The sequence below is a fragment of the Kogia breviceps genome, chromosome 4 (assembly GCF_026419965.1).
Source record: "Kogia breviceps isolate mKogBre1 chromosome 4, mKogBre1 haplotype 1, whole genome shotgun sequence".
NCBI classification, from domain to species: Eukaryota; Metazoa; Chordata; class Mammalia; order Artiodactyla; family Physeteridae; genus Kogia; species Kogia breviceps.
The window spans coordinates 7360110-7380895 of NC_081313.1; the positions used below are offsets into that span (position 1 = coordinate 7360110).

The 20786-nt window shown below is 44.0% G+C and overlaps 1 protein-coding gene across 9 annotated transcripts in view; it reads right to left on the reverse strand.

Moving 5' to 3' along the window:
- SEMA5A (semaphorin 5A) overlaps positions 1 to 20786 on the reverse strand; it is a 491583-nt gene that overhangs the window by 134788 nt on the left and 336009 nt on the right. For all 9 annotated transcript variants that reach the window (XR_010840079.1, XM_067030787.1, XM_067030788.1 and 6 more), the window contains 3 exons: positions 16343 to 16628; positions 11249 to 11384; positions 690 to 894 (listed from right to left, as the gene is read on the reverse strand). Coding sequence is in view for 8 of the 9 variants with exons in the window: in XM_067030787.1 (XP_066886888.1) it covers positions 690 to 894; positions 11249 to 11384; positions 16343 to 16628 (627 nt within the window). In the remaining variant the exon portion in view is untranslated. The remainder of the gene's footprint in view (positions 1 to 689; positions 895 to 11248; positions 11385 to 16342; positions 16629 to 20786) is intronic.

A 20786-nucleotide genomic window follows, 5' to 3' on the forward strand; every position in this document is an offset into this window, starting at 1 on the left:
GAATATTACCCAACCATAAAAAAGAGTGCAATAATGCCATTCACAGCAACATGGATGGACCTAGAGATTATGATACTAAGCAGAGTAAGTCAGAAAGAGAAAGATAAATACCTTATATTACTTAGATGTGGAATCTAAAACACGACACAAATAAACATGTCTATGAAACAGGAACAGACTCACAGACATAGAGAACAGACTTGTGGTTGCCAAGGGGGAGGAGGAGGTGGGGGAGGGATGGATTAGGAGTTTGGGATTAGCAGATGCAAGATAGTATACATATTGTGGATAAACGACAAGGTCTTACTGTATAGCACCAGGAACTATATTCAATATCCTGTGATAAACCATAGTGTAAAAGAACACAGAGAAGAATACACACACATATATAACTGAATCCCTTTGCTGCACAGCAGAAATTAACACAACATTGTAAATCAACTATACTTCAATGAAATTGAAAGAAAGAAATCAGGCATTGGTTTTCCAATAAAAATTATAACTAACACAGTGAAAAAATATGATGAGATTATTTTCAGAGGATGATGAAGGTAAGGAAGCTTCCTGGGCTTTGCTGCTTGGAGGAAAGAAGACAGGCCCAAAGCTTGACATTGAGATCTCATGTTTAGCGTTTAAAACACAAAATCAGGAGATGACAGAAAGCTCCTCAGAGGAGGGCGAGCTCCTACCTGTGGCCAAATACATGATGTGGATGAGCGCGTCCCTGCCCTGCACCAGGTCGACGGCCACGTGGGAAAAGCGGCTGTTGTCCTCCATGAAGGAGGGCACTGCAGTCACTGGTTGCACCACCTCATGCATCAGGATGAACTTCTGAGCGTCCTGAAGGTTCCTTTCCGTCAGGTTCACGTACAGGCCCTGGTCCATGGTGCCGCACTGCAGAAGGAGACATGCCGTTACTGGAACCAGCCACCCCGGCTGGAGGGCGACTGGGAATCTGAACACCTGAGTGGGCCCCCCATGAGCTCCCTTCTCCATTTCCACCAAAGTCCTCATCCTTGGTGTCCCTCCGATTTTAGGTTTGAACTTGTTATATCTGGGGAGTCTCTCCACTCCTACCACAAATGAACGATGAGAACAAATGAACTTATCTACAAAACAGAAACGGACTCACAGACTTAGAGAACCAACTTATGGCTACCGGGGGTGGGGTGGGGGAGGGGATGGGTGGGGGGAGGGATAGTCAGGGAGTTTGTGACTGACAGGTACACGCTGCTATATTTTACATGGATAAGTAACAAGGACCTACTGGATAGCACAGGGAACTCTGCTCAATGTTGTATAACAACCTACATGGGAAAAGAATTTGAAAAAGAATAGATACGTGTATATGTGTAACTGAATCACTTTCCTGTACACCTGAAACTAACACAACATTGTTAGCCAACTACACTCCAATATAAAATAAAAAGTTAAAGAAAAATAAATGAATGATCAGAAGCTTGAAAAAAATGGAGTAGAAGTCATTGCTAACTTCAATTCTAACAGCATATACAAAAAATCTCCTCATCACCTGTGGAGTCCCTTGGGAGCTGTCTGGCTAAGTGCACGCTACGCAATCTGCCACATCAATCAGCCTCCCAGATGGCAAACACAGCAATCAAATGTATCACGTAGATTTGCTAGTTTTCCTTGGAATGGCGGGTTTATAAGCAAGACATGGATTCCACGGAGACAGAATAAGGTCATTTAAATCTGTAAACGATGTGATATTGTTATACTGTCTTTTACATGGGCTACAAAACACTGTGCTGGCCTTATTGCTTTGTGCTCATATTCTGAGCTAGAAGAAGCAAAAAATGCACACAGAGTCGAGCATCCGAGAAAAAACATGGGGCAGGGGAGCAAAACTTTCCACCCCAAAATGTCTCTCTGGCATGTGGATTATTTCGGCTGAAAACAACGAAGACCCAGTAGACTCAGGAAGAAACTTTGACCTTCCCGCTAAATGCCTAAAAAATTTAGATGGAGGGCCTGTTCCTGGAATAGAGCTATCTCCAGAGATATCAGCAAAGAATATGGGCTAAGTGTGGTGGGAGAAACTCAGCAGGGCCTAGAGATCAGAGCCCCCTCTGGGTCCCATTGTCTCTGTAGGCCCAGCAAACACTTACTTACCAAGCATTTGCTTTTCTATCTCCAGGTCAATTGCTTTCCTCCCCTTTGAAGTCTCAAACCACTACCCTCAACATGCTCTTTCATCTTTAGCTAAAGATGGTATTTAAGATAAGGGTTTGGGCCACTTGGGTGAGTTACTCAGCTTTCCTGGGTCCCTCCCATGTATACGTGTTATTAAACTTTTGTTGGATTTTCTCCTGTTAATCTGTCTCATGTCAATTTAATTCTTAGACTGGTCAGAAGAATCTAGAAGGGCAGAGGAAACTTTCTTTCTCCCCCACAGTGATGAATTTTCAAGAAGAGAGGGGGAGTAAGATAAAGGAAGTGAGGAAGGAAAGGAGATGGGCAGAGAGAAGAGTGTAAAGGTAGAAATCAGAAGGAAATAGGAAGGAAGGAAGAAGATTCTCAGGTAGAAGAAATAACACAAAGAGGAATCTGTGATGCACAGGGGAAAAAAAAAAAAATTAGGCCTGGAAATTGCTGAGAATTAGACTCAGAGCTGTGCTGCGAAAAGGCTGGCAGGTGTTATGTAGGATGGTCCTGGGCAAGGATGAGGTTAAAAGAGGGGTAGGAAAGCAAGCAAAGCTTTCCTGGGGCAGAACATAGAATCAGAAAATTATCACCAAGCTTTCTCATTTCTTTCATAAACTTTCAATTGTGGTACCAATAAAGGCTGATCCTCGGCAGGACTTCAGAGAAGCACGTTTGATGGAAATGAATTTCCCTGTTCATACCACCTGAAACTACCTCTACAACGTGTCACTTCTATTACTTGGTTTTATGATAGGTCAGAGGTGCACAAGTATAAGACGGACATGGCTTTTTAAGAATAGATGGTGTTTTTGTAGCACTTGATAAAATATCCTACATGCCATAAAATGACAGGCTGATTTAGAATTAAAGTATCTTGGGACAAAATGGATTCCAAGACTGGTCCGATGCTTAGTTTGATGTCACACCCTTGCAGGGGGCCCCAGGTACCAGATGGTGGGATGGTCAGGTGAAGGTGAAGGGTACAGCTCTGTGGTCTCAGGTGAGGCCCTGCCTCTCAGCCTCTCAGCCTCTTTACCTATAAGGTGGCTAGAAAAACACTTCCTCTGCTCACTTCACAGGCCTGCTGTGAGGCCAGCTGAGACTATCGGTGGAGAGCATTTGTAAATTAATTGAAGGAACAAGCCCGTGTGCCTGGCACGGGGAAGCCATTCAAACAATGGTAAACGGTCAATGCGTCCGTCTAGTAGCAGGGCAGCAATTCTATGGGCCATTGAGCTGCAGGGGCCAGAGGGAATGAATGAATAAATAAAGGGAGGAGGAATCAGTGGGTGAATACACAGCAGTCGTATTGGGGCAGGGGGGCGTGCCAGGAGATTTTCCATAATCAACGTATTTAACAGTAACACTTGGAGGACAGAGACGTTGCCTGTTGACAAATGTGTTACAAAATGCTCTGAAGTCTATCCAGGTGAGTTCTAGTTCTGAGAGTGATAGTGCTTTGGCAGTTTTCTATTCCTGAAATCATCAGCCATACTTAAGTCAAAGGGAGCAGCGAGCAGTCTGCCTGCTGGGTGAAGTTCTGCATATTCGGGTTTTGTTTTCTATGCACAGTGTAAACAACTGGCATCAGAAAAATCAGGAGACATAATATAAAACTGAGGACCTCTGGCTGCTCGCAAAGAATCTGGGCACCTAAGTGACGCAGAGGCCTGGGTGGGCTGGGGCTTCAGAGCAGGAACCCCGACCGCTCCTTGTCGTTTTCACAATGTTTTATCTTACTTAAATCAGCAACCTGAATTGTCACTGTGATATTGTGCTTTACAATAAGAAATACATATTTGGTCTTTGTCCCTGTTCTGTCACAGAGCTCCTAAAACCCTTGAAATTTCCTAAGTGATGAGAGCAATACAGGTGTCTTTTGTGATGTTAACAAGGTGACTTTTGGACCTCACCTAATGACGGGGGCTAGTCCTCAGGGGACCCAACCATGTGCTCAGAGGGTTGGAACTTTCAGTGCCACCACCCTGACCTCCAGGAAGGAGAAAGGTGCCGGAGGTTGAATCCATCACCTATGACCAAATGATTTAATCAATCACGCCTATAGGGCGTGATCCTATAAAAACCCTAAAGGATGGAGCTCTCAGAGCTTCCAGGTTGGTGAACAAGTGGAGGTTCGGGGAACGTACCCACCTCACAAAGAGCTCCACGTCCTTTCCCCATACCTTGCCCTACTTGCCCCGTGAATCTCTTCCACCTGGCTCTTCCTGAGTTGTGTCCTTTATAATAAACCAGTGATCTCGTAAGTAAAATGTCTGAGTTCTGTGAGCCTCTCTAGCCAATTAACGAACCTAACGAACCTTGGAATGTTCCACCTGTAGCCCACAGGTCAGAAGCACGGGTGATTACCTGGACTTCAGAATGGCGTCTGAAGTGGGGCTCAAGGGGACAGTCTCGCAGGACTGAGCCCTCCACCTGTCAGATCTGATGCTATCTCTGGGTGAAAGGTGTTGGAATTGGGTTGACTTGTTGGACACCCAGCTGGTGTTGGAGAATTGCTTGGTGGTGTGGGAAAAAACCCCACAGGTTGGAACCGACTAACAAAATCTTTAGCCAAGAACTGGTTTTAAACTATACTCTATACTCTACAGTGTCCTGGTTTCTTTCGCCAGTCTATAATGAATATCTCACCCAAGGATTCTTTTTCAAACATTTTGAAAGCTATTTCAATTTATAGCATATATTTATTGGATCATAAGGAACCCACTTAGCTCTCTAATGGGCTGCAAATTTTCTCACTGTGCCTTACACACCGGCCTCCCGCAGTGTCTGTGTGACACCCCAGGTACACTCTGTGCAAGAGGAAAACAATAAAAATAGGAAACACACAGCCACCGTCCTCCTGTGCCTTACCACCCATAATGGTTGTCTTGCTAACGCCTCTGAAAGTAATAAGATCATACTTGTACTAATTCTTAATACAATAATACTTGCATTCTTGTTTATTTTTTTCAAGGATGAAAGACCCATCCTCATCCTAGCTTGCCAACCCTTGGTGGGCAAGTCCACAATCACCTAGCCTCACGCTGAGAGTACCTGATTTTGATGGTACCCTTCCTCCCGTCTTGCTGCAAACACGTATCCTGTACCAAAGGGTGCTGATGGCTTGACCGAGTTCCTCCATCTGGTCCTCCGGCAGTGGCCTCCTCATCTGCCTGACCACTTTTGGTGGTCTGTTTTCCATTTTGGCTCCATCACTTTTTTTTAACTTTTTTTTGTTGTTGTTGTTGTTGTTGTTGTTGTACGCGGGCCTCTCACTGTTGTGGCCTCTCCCGTTGCGGAGCACAGGCTCCGGATGCGCAGGCTCAGCGGCCATGGCTCACGGGCCCCACTGCTCCGCGGCATGTGGGATCTTCCCGGACCGGGGCACGAACCTGTGTCCCCTGCATCAGCAGGCGGATTCTCAACCACTGCGCCACCAGGGAAGCCCTGGCTCCATCACTTTTGATTGGTGGTAATCAAAAGCACCAGAGTCTGTCCCACTACAGGTGTGCCACTGGATCTGAATAATGTTTTCTGGAAGTGACTGATGCTTTTCCTAGTGAGGGCTCAGAGCCTGGGTGACTTCAGGGACTGCAGCCTCTAACAGGGCAGCCTTTCACAGCACCACCTACCATGGTTTCTAGATTGCAACTGATAAAAATAATACTTTATATTGTTTTGTTATTGTTTTCAATTGAGATTTCTGTATCAAATCTTGAAAAATTATGCATTGTTTCTCCTAACCCTTTCTTCCTCCAGAACCTGAATTATGTTTCTGCCCTCCTAATTAATTAGCTACTTCTAGTACATAAGTACTGCATAAAATTCCAAATGTCAGTAGGCAAACAATAATAAAAAATATCTAACCACTTCTAACTGTTGGTTATTGCAAACATAAGGTCCATTATACACAGCTAGTGGAGGGATCCTTAATTCAAAACATATTCCCACGCTATGCCTGCCTAGATGGTCTCATGGAAGTCAGTACCTTAAGTTAGCACGGTTATCGAGTATGGTAAACCGAAAGAAAACATTTGGTACCTACTTGCACCAGGAATTATACAAAGAATCACCATAATCTATAACTTTAGTTCCGTGCAAATCTTTTCTCTTTTTTTTTTTTAACCAAGACTTATTATAACACTTTATTATTCGAGGCAGTATGGTATTGGCATAAGGGTAGACACATAAATCAATGAAGTAGAACAGAGTCCAGAAACAGATGCTTACATATTATGGACACATGATTAGTGAAAAAAGTGGTACCAGATAGTGGCAGGGAGGGGCATTTCCACTGCCCCACAAAACTGATTCTGGTCCAATTGGATATCCACCAAGAAAAAAAAAAAAAATCTTGACTCTCAGCTCACACTATACTCAAAAATTATTTTCAGTTGGATTGTAAATCTAAAAGTAACAGTTAAAACAATAAAGATTCTAGGGAAATAACAGGAGAATATCTTCATGAGCTAGGAATAGGGAAAGATTTCTAGGAAAAGATCAAAAACTTACTTTAAAAAACAAACACACTGGTATCAAGAGTAGAAGATATCTGAAAAATTAATTCCTCAGAGGAAAACCAAAAAACAAAGAACAAATATAAAATTTAGGTGTATAAATTAACTTCCAACTTCAACTTTTTAAAATATGTACCTCTTAACTCCTACAATAAATATTTTAAAATATAAAAAAATCTTTTATCCCAATAACCATAATCCAGAACCTCAATATTTTATTTTTTCGCTGATTGGATTGAGATGACAGATTGACCTTTCTCACTAGGAATCAAGGTCATATCAATTCACTGACACCCTTTCAGTCTTTAGTAGCTTTTATCTAAATTTCAAATATGTATCATTGGTTTTAATATTAAGTAGAGCTTGTTACTGAATGATGTTTGTCTGATGCTGATAATTATACTTCCGTATTTCAAATATATCATCTCCTGACAATCTTTTAGGGTACAGAAAGATTGCTGAACTCTTACTTTTATCTTATTTTTCGCGACTTTTATTTTTATATGATTCGCAACATATGTAATAAATCAGTAATGTTAGAAATATAGAATATTAAAAGTAAATACATGGGTAAACAACAAGGTCCTACTGTATAGCACAGGTAACTATATTCAATAACCTATGATAGGGCTTCCCTGGTGGCGCAGTGGTTGAGTCCGCCTGCCGATGCAGGGGACACGGGTTCGTGCCCCGGTCCGGGAAGATCCCACGTGCCGCGGAGCGGCTGGGCCCGTGAGCCATGGCCACTGAGCCTGCGCGTCCGGAGCCTGTGCTCCACAACGGGAAAGGCCACAACAGTGAGAGGCCCGCGTACCACACGCACAGACACACACACACACACACACACACACACACACACACACACAAAAGAAGTAAATAAAAAATCCTATGATGAACCAGAATGGAAAAGAATCTAACAAAAAAGAACGTGTATATATATATATATATATATATATATATATATATATATATATGTATAACTGAACCACCCTGCGGTACAGCAGAAATCAACACAACATTGTTTTATTTTTTTAACATCTTTATTGGAGTATAATTGCTTTACAATGGTGTGTTAGTTTCTGCTTCACAACAAAGTGAATCATCTATACATATACATACATCCCCATATCTCCTCCCTCCTGCATCTCTCTCCCACCCTTGCTATCCCACCCCTCTAGGTGGTCACAAAGCACCGACCTGATCTCCCTGTGCTATGCGGCTGCTTCCCACTCTCTAGCTATTTTACATTTGGTAGTGTATATATGTCCATGCCACTCTCTCACTTTGTCCCAGCTTACCCCTCCCCCTCCCCATGTCCTCAAGTCCATTCTCAACGTCTGCATCTTTATTCCTGTCCTGCCCCTAGGTTCTTCAGAACCACTTTTTTTTAAGATTCCATATATATGTGTTACCATACAGTATTCGTTTTTCTCTTTCTGACTTACTTCACTCTGTATAACACACTCTACGTCCATCCACCACACTACAAATAACTCAGTTTTGTTTCTTTTCATGGCTGAATAATATTCCATTGTATATATGTGCCACATCTTCCTTATCCATTTATCTGTTGATGGACACTTTGATTGCTTCCATGTCCTGACTACTGTAAATAGAGCTGCAATGAACATTTTGGTACATGACTCTTTTTGAATTATGGTTTTCTCAGGGTATATGCCCAGTAGTGGGATTGCCAGGTTGTATGGTAGTTCTATTTTTAGTCTTTTAAGGAACCTACATACTGTTCTCCATACTGGCTGTATCAATTTACATTCCGACCGACAGTGCAAGAGGGTTCCCTTTTCTCCACACCCTCTCCAGCATTTATTGTTTGTAGAGTTTTTGATGATGGCCATTCTGACCAGTGTGAGGTGATATCTCATTGTAGTTTTGATTTGCATTTCTCTAATGATTAGTGATGTTGAGCATCCGTTCATGTGTTTGGTGGCAATCTGTATATCTTCTTTGGAGAAATGTCTATTTAGTTCTTCTGCCCATTTTTGGATTGGGTTGTTTGTTTTTTTGTTATTGAGCTGCATGAGTTGCTTATAAATTTTGGAGATTAATCCTTTGTCAGCTGCTTCATTTGCAAATATTTTCTCCCATTCTGAGGGTTGTCTTTTCATCTTGTTTATGTTTTCCTTTGCTATGCATAAGCTTTTAAGTCTGTGCAAATCTTAAATTCTACCCAAAGAAGACACACTCAGCTAAGCAAGCTCCCTGCCTGAAAGGCACATCACATTTTGCAGGTTTCATTCATCACACTGCATGGCCCAACTCCCATCTCATAAACGTGAGTAAGCCCTGGCATTATAAAACCAGATGCCCGTGGACTCAGGAAATGAGGGGATTTGCTGTGTGCTATAAATATATCCCAACAAAGGGGCTAAAAGTTATCCACTGCCTGGAGTCAGTTAGGCATCACAAAGTTTGTTAAGTCACTGTTCCCCGTGAAGACATTTGCAATTGAAACGTCAAGACATTAAAAGGACCCCGTAAGTATGGTGAGCATCTTTGTTAATTTTTTTTTTTTAAACTTCAGGATTTTACAATGGACTTTCTTAAAGGGAATGATATAGTTCACCTTCATGGTTTTTACAAAGGGCCTTTTTAAACAGTTCCATTACCCCAAGATCCAGGGGACACAGGTGGGGTTAAGATGCAGAGACTCAACAATGGGGCAAAGAGAGTCAGTGTTCCGTTAATAATTACATAAACCGTATATATCAGGAAAAGTGACTACTTCGTGTTTGGTTCCCACTAAACTGTCAGCTTGCCCGAATTTCTCTGTCTAGTACTGAACTTGGTTAGTAGCGAGGCTTGGATAACATACAAATCTGATCACTCCGTTTCCTGACTTATAAGTGGAGCTGATGATGCCCACTTCATAGAGCTGCTGAGAAGAGAAAATAAGACAAAGCACCTAAAAAATAAATAATCCTACAATAGTCCTCCTTCTTTATTTTATTGATGAAAATTAGGATGGGAGATGCTAAATAATTTTCCCAAGTAAAGCAGTAAGTGGTAAAGTGGACGTGTAAACCCATCCCGATCGCCAGCCCTGTGATCTTTAGGAAAAAACCCTCAAAACAATTAGAATTGAATGGTCCCTGCCAAAGTCCAAGTAAAGTGTAAAGTAACTGAACGTTTCCCTACTAGCAGTTTTCTCAACAGCCAGAGAGGTTTCATGTGTTGGGATGACAAACCCATCAGAATTTGGAGGCCTGGATACAGGACCCAGTTCTAGCACTGATTAGTTATGAAAACTAAAGTTTCTCTAGTCGGAGGAGGTTGAGGCTTTGTATCTGAGGACTGGGATTCGGAGCCCAGCTCGGCCACTAATCAGCCGGTGTCCTCGGCCTGATCACATGCTCTGAGGTTCAATGAACGCCCGTCTCTGTCTGTGGGAGAAGCTGTTACCGATCATAGCACAGTTGCCAGAATGAGACAAGATTCATGGGAAGCACTGAGCCCAGTGTCTGGAACTTGGTGGTTCTAAAAATTACACCCACGATGATGATGATGAAAATGCTATGCAAGTTCTTCTCAGAAGAAAGGCCCTCAAGGGAAGCCTGCTGTTATGCATGAATGTCCGTGTCTCCCCAAAATTCGTATGTTGAAACCCTAACCCTCAGGGTGGCTGCATTTGGGGTTGGAGTCTCTAAGGAAGTGACTGAGGTCAAATGAGGTCATAAGGGTGGGGCCCTGATCTCATAGGATTAGTGTCACTCCGTGTTCACTGAGGGAAAAAAGCGCATGAGGACAAAGTGAGAAGGTGGCCGTCTACAAGTTAGGAAGGGAGCTCTCGTCACAAAGTGAATTGGTCAGAACCTTGATCACAGACTTCTAGCCTCCAGAATTGCAAGAAAATACATTTCCCATCTGTGGTATTTTGTTATGGCAGCCTGAGCTGACCTAATACACTTGCTGACTGACCAAACACGAGTAGATGGTTTCATCTCTTTGGGTTTCAGCTTCTTCTGAACATGGGTATATGGGAGGAGATGACGTACAGAGCCCCTTACAGCTTGACCATGCGGCAATTTTGTGATTTGTACATGAATGGCCTCCACCCGCTCTTCATTCCCTCACAGCTGCCCCATCACATCCCATTCACCCCAACGGGAAATCTCACCACATTGCCAATTAGAGCTCAAATTCTGTTCGTGCATCTCCACTGCTCTGTGTCCCGGACCCCGTTCATTACAGCGTCATTCATTAGGAGTCAGAGCTTCTGGGGACACAGAGTCCACCATCATTAGTACTAATTGAAGCTTGGACTCCCAACCTGCTGCATTATGCTGGCCTTTTTCAGTCCAGGCTTAGGCGTCACAGCTGACAAAAGGCCCTTTTTCGGTCAGGCGCCTCAGCAGACAAAAGGCCTTGGTCTATTTCCATGAGACCAGCCGAGTGTGGGGCTGTCCCCGGGGGCTGGGCGGCAGTGGCTCACAGCGGCACTGTGTACGCGCCGGGGGTTAAATCGCCCCGCCAGTCTGTCTACACAAGGACTCTGCCTGCTATGTTGGGGGATGACGGGCCGCGTGCCCCTTTGGCCCGAGAATTACCTGGAAGTTGGGGTTAGGGTTGGGATACGGTAGCCAGGCGGATCGAGAGCTCTCCTGGTACTTGAAGGGCCCGTTAAAGGCCTGCGAGATGGCGCTGAGGTTGAAGACGCACACGGCGGAGGCAGCGATGCTGTTCCTGGGAGCCGAGGGAGAGAAAGGAGAAGGCAGGTCAGAAAGCCCCGCGGAGATCGCTGTCCCCCCATGGGCCCTGGGTGCCAAGGAAGCACCTTCTAGGGGAAGACTCACCATTAGTCTCCTAAACACCCCAAGGATGAGGCGGAAGCAGTGAACGGTGTGCCCCTGGGGTTTCTTTATAGGGGAACACACTCTAGGAACAAGGGTATTTAGCAGTTATGACGCTCATAATCCTGCCAGGTGAGATGAATTCCCCCAGCCACAAGGGGAGCGACAAAGGCTTTTGAGGAGCTGTATGTTATGCCTTCGGATCTCCTGAAGGGCAAAGACTTTCTCCTCCCGTGGGTGGACTCCTCGTCAGCCTACCAGGGCTCTCCCCACCTGTTCATCTGCTTACTTTAGCCGGCAGTGGGGCAAGCTGCTGCTGCTGCGTTTGAAAAGAGCCCCAGATAGCTGTGGTTATATGTAATCCTTTTAAAAAGAATACCAACTAAAAGCATTTTGCAAAAAGTGCCTGTCAGAGACCCTTCATATATATATATATGTGTGTGTGTGTGTATATGTGTATATATAATGTATCTCTCTATATATTTTTTAATTTATAAAGAATTTTAAATTCAAAGGGTCAGAGAGAAACATTTGACACAGCACTGACACAGGATATCTTGAAGCCTTAATTTAGAATTCAAGCTGTGCAGAACTGAAGGCTATAAATGAGAGGCTCTCAGAGTACCGTGCCCTTTATTAAGTGGAAACAGTAATATTTTTTTGTTGTTAAATAAATCTGCATTGTGAGCTCAGCTATGGTTTTAAAATTTCGTGTTAATGCTTTTAGCCAGTAACATGTCTACTTATCCAGTTTTCCTCCTGAATCAAAGAAAAAGTCAAGAAACTCCAAAATGGAAATATCTACCTTAAACTTGGTTCATCTGAAAAACAGTGAATAGGTGGTAGACACCTTCTAAAGGCTTTACAAACTCCAACTCATTTAAGCTTCATAAGGTAGGGGAAATTCATTCTTAGGAAACTGGGACCCAGTGAGGTCAAGACACCTGCCCCAAATCACCCAGACATTAAATGGGGGAGGTGGACTGAAACCCCAGGTGGGTTGGTACCAAAAAAGGGAAATTTTTGAATTCTTTGTGACAGCTCTGTGTGGATGGTAATAAAAAACAGCCCCATGGAAGGTTAGAGCCTTGAGAGCAGGGGTGTGTGTGCCCTCTGGAAGCTCCAGCACAGAGAAGAGAGTCTGGTGGGAAGACGTGTACCCCTCACTGCTGGCAAATAAACTGGTAAACGATAAATATGAACTTATTCGTATTGCTAATTTTACTCCTTTTTAAGAAGATGAGAAGTCAAATTGTGTAAGGAAGAATTAGTCCTTGGACATGTGACTGGACTTCAGCGAGAAGTCGAAGACGGCTCTGCTGGAGCAAAAATGGCCAGCCAGGCCCACAGGAGGGGTTCTGCCTGGGGACCAGGTGACCACGCCTCGGCCCTGGCACAGTGACAGTCGAGGGTGGAGTGTTAATAACACCTCCCTGAGCCCTCTGCTAAGTGCCTGAAAGGGAGCATGTTATTTATCACAGGGAACCTCTAGACCCGGAGACCAGCCTGATTTTACAGACGTAGGAACAAAAGCGCAGGGAGGTTACTGAGCCCAAGTCACAGGCTGAGCGTAAGTAAAGCAGGATTTACATGGGGCCCGGGGGTTCATGACTTTGACCCCACTGCTATGCTTCTTCCCAGGAAGGGAAGAAACTTATCGTCTCCCTGTTGGCACCCCATTTCTCTCAGTTCACTGCGTTCACTCACTCTGAAGGGGGCTGGGCGGGGTCTCGGGTGTCACTCTGGATGTCCCAGTGGCCGCCAGCCTGAGCATCCCTGACAGGTGTTGGTGGACACTTCTTTTTGCCCCTCAGTGAGCCGAGGCCCGTCGGTACAGCACACGTATGCCACGTGCGCGACACACACACGCGCGCACACTTTCCCGTTCTCCCTCTACCCTTTAACCTGCGGTGATCTAAGAAGGGTGGGGAGAAGAGAAAGGACATGGGTGACTCCCCAGGACCTCTTCCCCCGCTCTTCCTGGGACGGGCCTGCCTGCTAGAACTGCTCGTTCACCTTCTCCTGCCTGTCCCTGCACGCGGGGGAGGCCGGCGCAGGTCTAGACTACTTTGACCTTGTGGATGCGTCTGCTTAAAGCTGGGGTCGGTGGTCATAAGCCCATTGGCTCACAGACCTCCAATCACGTATCGCAAGCGGGCCTCTATCAGTAGCCATGGCGATAACGTGGTCTTCATCTAATGCTCTGTTTTATGTCTTTACTCGTTTAGAGCCCAGGCAGGTAAAAGTGGAGGTAGCCCCCCTGGCCCTTGGTGAGCCCAACAATATGGGAACTTAAGAGTTTCCTTCCTTAATCTGCTGGAAGGCGCTGGTAGAAAAGTAGAGAAGTTCCTCCTAGCTCTTCATCCCCTAAGGAGGGAAGAGAAATCAAAAGTTTCACCCTCCCCCACTCCTCCTACTACATTATCTGAGAGCCAGCATTTTTAGATATCCAGGAAACAAACAGGCAAAACCTTCAGAGATTCGGTTGCAGGAGTGTACCGTTTCCGGCAGCCCAACTCATGCCCTAGGGGTTGGGAAAAACCCCACAGCACTAGGGACAGAATGCACTGGAAGAGTGAACTTTACCCCCATTCCCCAGTGCTAGGGACCTTGATGAATATACAGGGACAAACCAACCCGACGAACAAAAGCACCAGCAAGCTTAGCCAGGGCATTTTTAGTTACCACTTCAGAGACAGGACATAAGCGGTACGTCGAACTGTCATTTTCTTTCAATTTGGAGCAAGTCTTACCAAGAACGCGGTCACCAGCTGAGAGGGCAAGGGCAAGGCAGAGACAGGAGAGGGAGTACAGGCAGAACAAATTATGGGATTAGAGAAGAAAAGATCAGAAAGTTGTTGCCAAGACCTAGTAAGAATAAGTATGCAAGAGCGAAAGGGAGGTCTAGCAATTCAATTTCTGTTAGTATAGATGCCGCATATAGGATGATTTCCAACATGATGGGCATTTGCAACACCAAACAACTCATCTGGAATAGTCTGAAACGTATTTTTGCAAGTATCCAAACTGACTATCCACCCTCTTGGAATGGCCCAGACACAGTAATTTTATAACTTTTTAAATTGTTTGTTTTTGCCTGGAGCCAGGGGAATGAACAACTCAGTAAGCCAAGCTCCCATGGTGTGTAAAATTGATGTCAACAGAGCAAGCGAACATCCATCTTGTGTAGCCTATACTACTTCTTAAACAAGGTTTCGGAAAGCAAATCAACTTCAGAAACTATACACTGATTTTGTTCCAAAGAAACTTATCAAGGAGAGAAAATAACCTCTGGGGTTGAAAGCCAGATTTACAGGAAAGATGGGTGGAGTGGGGTTGCGGACGGGGAGGGAGCCGTCCACTTTAGTCTAATTTTCCTAACTTCATGTCAGAAAGAAGACCCTTCATGAGTAAATGTCATTATCAAGCCAATGTTAACACTTCAGCTCAGCTGTAGGAAGAACGGGAGGGGAGAGTAACAAGGAAGTAAGAGGCAGATAAAGTGATTCTTCAGAAATGCAATTCATGGGCAAGCTTCTGATTGCAGAAGAGATGAAAAAGTAAGCCAGCAAGACTGGGGAAGCTGAGGAAACATCACAGGGTGACCGACTGTCCTGGTTCGCCCAGGACCGAGAGGTTTCCCGGGATGCAGGGCAGCCCTCGGTGCTAAAAGCTGTGCAGTCCAGGACAAACCCACATGGCCGCTCATCGCACTTTTAACCCATCCCGATTCATACTCTTTACTTCGGATACAGATATTTGGCTTTTGTCCAAACCATCAGGTCACCAGATAAGAGATTTCAGAGGTGATGCAAAGCAGGACCCACACTGCAGAATCATCAGGCCCACAGCCAATGCTGAGAAAAGTGGAGCTCAGAGCCTCTGTGATTCCTGGGGGTGGGGTGTGGTCTTGTGGAGGCTTAACACATCAGCTAAGAAAGGACATTAAGTGTGGGGTTAATCTACACTCCACCAGACAAAGAGTGAATGAAAGACAGGCAACTTCATATGCTTTGCCTAGTCCGAATAGAAGTACCTCCCCACAAGAAATCAAAGACTGTAATTTTTTACACAAATATTTAAAAAGTAGAATCATCATTTTAGAAATGCCTAAGTCAGCCATCATCTAGAACAATAGTTTACAATGCAGCTACGGGAAAATGAGAAGGTGCATTTCCTACACGAGCAGGGGTCCAGGTAAGAGTTACATTATCTCAAAGATCAAACTCTCCAGACAACACTGCTTTCATTACGCAGTGACATATGTGCGACGTGACTTGTGTATAGGAAAAAAAAAGACATCTAATGCATTCCAGCATTTCAAAAAGTGCCCAGAGCACACTGGTAAATCAGGAAGGAAAAACTTACAGACAATAATTTGATGCTACCGTGACATAAGGAGAGATCAAAACTTTCTGATTAGCTTTATTTTCCTAATACCAGTCTCAGAAATCACATCACTTTTTGTGACATTTAATTCATACTTGAAATTTCTTTTGGCTGTTAGCCAAAAGAAGAAAGATTACTTTTTTTTTTTTTTTTTTTTTTTTTTGTGGTAGGCGGGCCTCTCACTGTTGTGGCCTCTCCCTTTGCGGAGCACAGGCTCCGGACGCGCAGGCTCAGCAGCCGTGGCTCACGGGCCCAGCTGCTCCGAGGCATGTGGGATCTTCCCGGACCGGGGCACGAACCCGCGTCCCCTGCATCGGCAGGCGGACTCTCAACCACTGCACCACCAGGGAAGCCCAAGAAAGATTACTTTTAAAGCAACTTGTAAACCTCAAAGGTCAGAGAACAGTAGATTCATTCAGAAGGAGCAGAAAAGCAGGGAAGGAATGATTTCCAGTTACGTACACGTTGGTGGTAAAGATGCCGTAGATCAGATCCAGCTCGGGCAGGAAGAAGGTGCCCTGCAGCTCATTGTAGTAGAAAGGGAGCTCGCCAGGGCGGGAGCAGTTGAGACGGGCCTTCATGAACGTGGTCCACGTGTCCTCCAGCAGGAAGCGGCCGCCGATGTCGTTCTTACACAGCCGGGCGGCTCGGGAGAACACGGTCTTCCCACAGTCATGCTCTACGGCGTTCTCGCGGAAAAAGAAGTAGGTGAAATTCCCAATGTCATAAGATGACACGAAGTTTGGTTCTAGAAACAACAGGAAAGGAGAAAAGTCTCAACCTACCGGACAGCACAGCAATCTCTGCTGGATATTATGTAACAACCTAAATGGGAAAAGAATTTGAAAAAGAATAGATACATGTATATGGAGAACTCAGTCTCTTTGCTGTACACCTGAAACTAACACATTGTTAATCAACTATGCTCCAGTATAAAATAAGAAAAAAAAAAAAAAAAAAAAACAGGAAAGAAGAAAAATCTCAACGTCCACGTGCTACTCCTTTGTGTCTCGCCTGCTCCGTATTTCTTCCAAGGAGACCTGATTTTGTGCGGAAACCCACGGTTCTTGTAGAAGAAACGAGAAGCCCTAAGAGCAACTTAGTGGTCTATGCCACTGGGTAGAACTCGGTACATGAGCTCTAAGTGACAGGAAATTGCCAGCGTGATTCCAAACATCACACATAAGCATCCTGAGTTAAGGCAGCACTTAGATACATAACATTAATACCACCAAAAATGGGCAGCAAGAATTTGCAATACACTTTAAAGCCACAGATAGTACTTCACTTGTATACTCTTACATAATCTTCAGAAACAGTGGGAGATGAACTGATTTACAAAACAGAAACAGACTCACAGACTTGGAGAATGAACTTGTGGTTACCAGTGGGGGAGGGATAGATTTGGAGTTTGGGATTGACATGTACACAGTGCTATGTTTAAAAGAAAATAAATAAATAAAAGGTAAAAAAAAGAAAGGAAAAATAAATTAGACACAGTGAGGGATTAGATTAGCAACAATAACAATAAAATAGAACAATTATTTCAATATGCTGTAATAAAGGTTATGTGAATGTGAAAAGAAAAAGAAATAGTGCGAGGAAATGAGATTAAAAACATGAAATGTGATTCAGAATACAGGAGTCTGGTATCATGTTTGTGTAGAAGACACCACAATTCGTTGATTTTACTTATATACAAGAGCATGACTTTGACATAAGGTATGTGCTTTTAGTAAGGACTTTAAAAATGTCTTCCATTTGTGAAAACTGAAACTATAAGGTTAGTGACCTGAATCAGCTTTAGCAATTCCTGTCACTATGGTGACCACGTAAATGTGATGATCGATTCTTATCTTCTAATTTCCGGGTTTCTGGGGCATCCATTTAAAGGAGGGAAGTGTATTGAGATGGAGTCACTGTCTGGAAGCTGTCTGACCTCATGATTAGATTAAAATGAGGAACTTAGAAATGAAAAAAATTATGGCAAACTTTTACTTAATCACCACGCTCATTAGGCATTCAGGAATTTATTATAGATTGTCAACTGAATTTCAGACGTAGCATTGCAAGTGTTATCTTCACAACTTCCTGTTTGAGTCTATTGATAATAAGGATGATACCCTTTCAGACACATGTGTGCCCTAATACTGATCTTTAATAACCAGGTTTGATTCTTACTCTTCTCTCTATTGCTAAGAGCTTTCCACTTAATTAGCAAATGTCTTAATTTATGGTGCAATTAGGATAATAGGACAATATCCTTTGGTGTTCAAAATTAATGGAAAGATACACACAACAACTATATCCACAAGGACATATTTCAGGGACAATTAGTTTCGTAGGACAATTCAACTGGCATTGTACTATGCCAGATCCAATCAGACTGTACCAACAGACATGCTATTGGCAGGGTAACTAAAAATATGTTTGGCTACAAAATGACCCATTCATGTTAAGAGGAAGACCCACCACAGGCTCACCTGAAATGCAGACAGTGATTCAGAGGCTGACAGGCGGGTGGCACTGAGTACCCTGTTATTCTGTTCAGAAAGGCTACAGCCAGTTTTCAGTCAAATTCGATTGAATTTCAGTCAATATTTGCTGTCATCACAGAATGTTTCAATTTAATTCAACTTCACATTCTAAAAATGTAACAAGTATTCTCCATTGTATGTGTCATGTCCTTTTCTCTTCAGCCCATGATATTGTTCTTAAGTCATGTTAAGTACATTAAGTAATAGAGAATTTCATAAGAACTGATTTTAATTTATCAACTGTCAAACATAGTATCTGATCACTTGCTTTAACTTGAAATGGATATTTAAAAAAAAAACCCAAACACCCTGGATTGCATTAACAGGTATGAGATGGAAGTTAGAGAAAAAAAAAAAATGTCATGAAGAGCCTAGGGATAGGACGGGAATAAAACACAGACCTACTAGAGCACAGCCTTGAGGATATGGGGAGGGGGAAGGGTAAGTTGGGATGAAGTGAGAGAGTGGCATGGACATATATACACTATCAAATGTAAAACAGATCGCTAGTGGGAAGCAGCCGCATAGCACAGGGAGGCCAGCTCGGTGCTTTGTGACCACCTAGAGGGGTGGGATAGGGAGGGTGGGAGGGAGACGCAAGAGGGAGGAGATATGGGAACATATGTATATGTATAACTGATTCACTTTGTTATACAGCAGAAACTAACACACCATTGTAAAGCAATTATACTCCAATAAAGATGTTAAAAAAAAAGAGAAATATTTACTGTACAGTATGCTTTAATATCCTGGAAAGACGCTCACAAAAACAGGAGGTTACACATCTCTGGCTTGTGTTTTTGGAAAGTAAAACAAAATGTTGGGGGATTTATGAACCTGTGTTCACTGTGAGTCTCCCAAAGAGAATTACCCACTGAAGCAGATCCCAAAAGCAAAGGTATGAAACAATTACAAAACTGTATTTAGTTTCTGAAGATAATATTCACACGTATGTCTAATTCTGAAGAGAAGGCTAAATACTATCACAGCAGGTTCTGCAGCCAGGCTCATATAACCAGACTGCAGTTTGATCCTTGTACTGAAAACAAAAAAAACCACCATCATCAACATCAAACCTTGTCTAAAATGAAGAACACAAAGAAAGAAGACGCAGGACGGGTGTGTCTAGCTACAGGTCCCAGCACATGTGGACGAGGTATGAGGCAGAGTCCACAAGGTTTATCAAACACCCTCATGACTACCTACTTCTGCTATTAACTTGGGGACAAAGAGCATGAAAACCACATAGCAAACAGTATCTAGGAAGTCTTGAGTAGGAAGTCGAGGAGCTGAAAAAGTAAAAAGATCTGCCTTGGTTTCTTCCAGCTCAAGGCTGGCCTATAGTTAAAAACCCCTGTCGAGTGCTAAACTCTGTGTGAGGCTCTGAGTTGGGTACTCCCCCTTCATAAGCTCAAGTAAACGCACAGGAATTATAGAGGGAGATACTGTGTTACTCCTCCCATTTTATAGACGAAGACACTGAGTCCTGGAGGTTAAGGAACCTGCCCAAGTTCACACAGCCAGCAATGGGGGTTGGGTTATGTCCCGAATCCAGACCGTCTGACCTCACAGCCTATACACACGTACCCTCATACAACACTGAAGAGAATAATGGACTGCAAGAGAACAGTCAGTTACATTAACAACATTCAAGAACAGGACTTGGAATTCTGGGCAATGCTTTAGAAACCAAAGTGGTGAGTCTCAGAACCACGGTGAGGAGGGCTTGGGAACAGACCAGAGGGGAAGACAGATGCCCCGATGAATCTTTACTCCGGAGCTATTAGAGACGTCAAGGATGCCACAGGAGGAAGAGAAGGAAGAAGAAGCCGACAGTCCAAGGGCTTATGAAACAAGAATATTGCTGGGAAGCGTTTGCCCCAACTCCAGAGATGACTCTTCCAGTGGTGCCCTCCAGGGACCGGGAGAGGCTCCATCTGCGTCCATCGTGTTCACCGTTCACCCACTGAACGATCTCACCCAGATACCTCATACGGGAGGAGCACCGAATCACGGCAAGCAGATTAGCCCACGGCTTCCTCTTCCCATGGAGAACCTCCAATGGCTCTCCAAACCACGGCAAACCCACTTTATGATAGGGTGACAAAGAGCCTTTTAGATAAAAATGCTCACCTATATTTTTTCCTGCTGGGAAAACAAGGGAAGAATTTGTGCCTGGTACGTAGTGTATGTGTTTCTCTAACTCCCCACATATTACAGGTCATTTTAGTTGGGGAGCTAAACCACATTTAGAAACACATCCTGCGGCCCCACAAGGGTCCTGCAGGAGGATGACGGGCCCTGACTGGGTGACCTGCTGTGACCTCAGGAGGCTGCAGAGCCTTTTGAAACTCAGCCAGCATCCTATT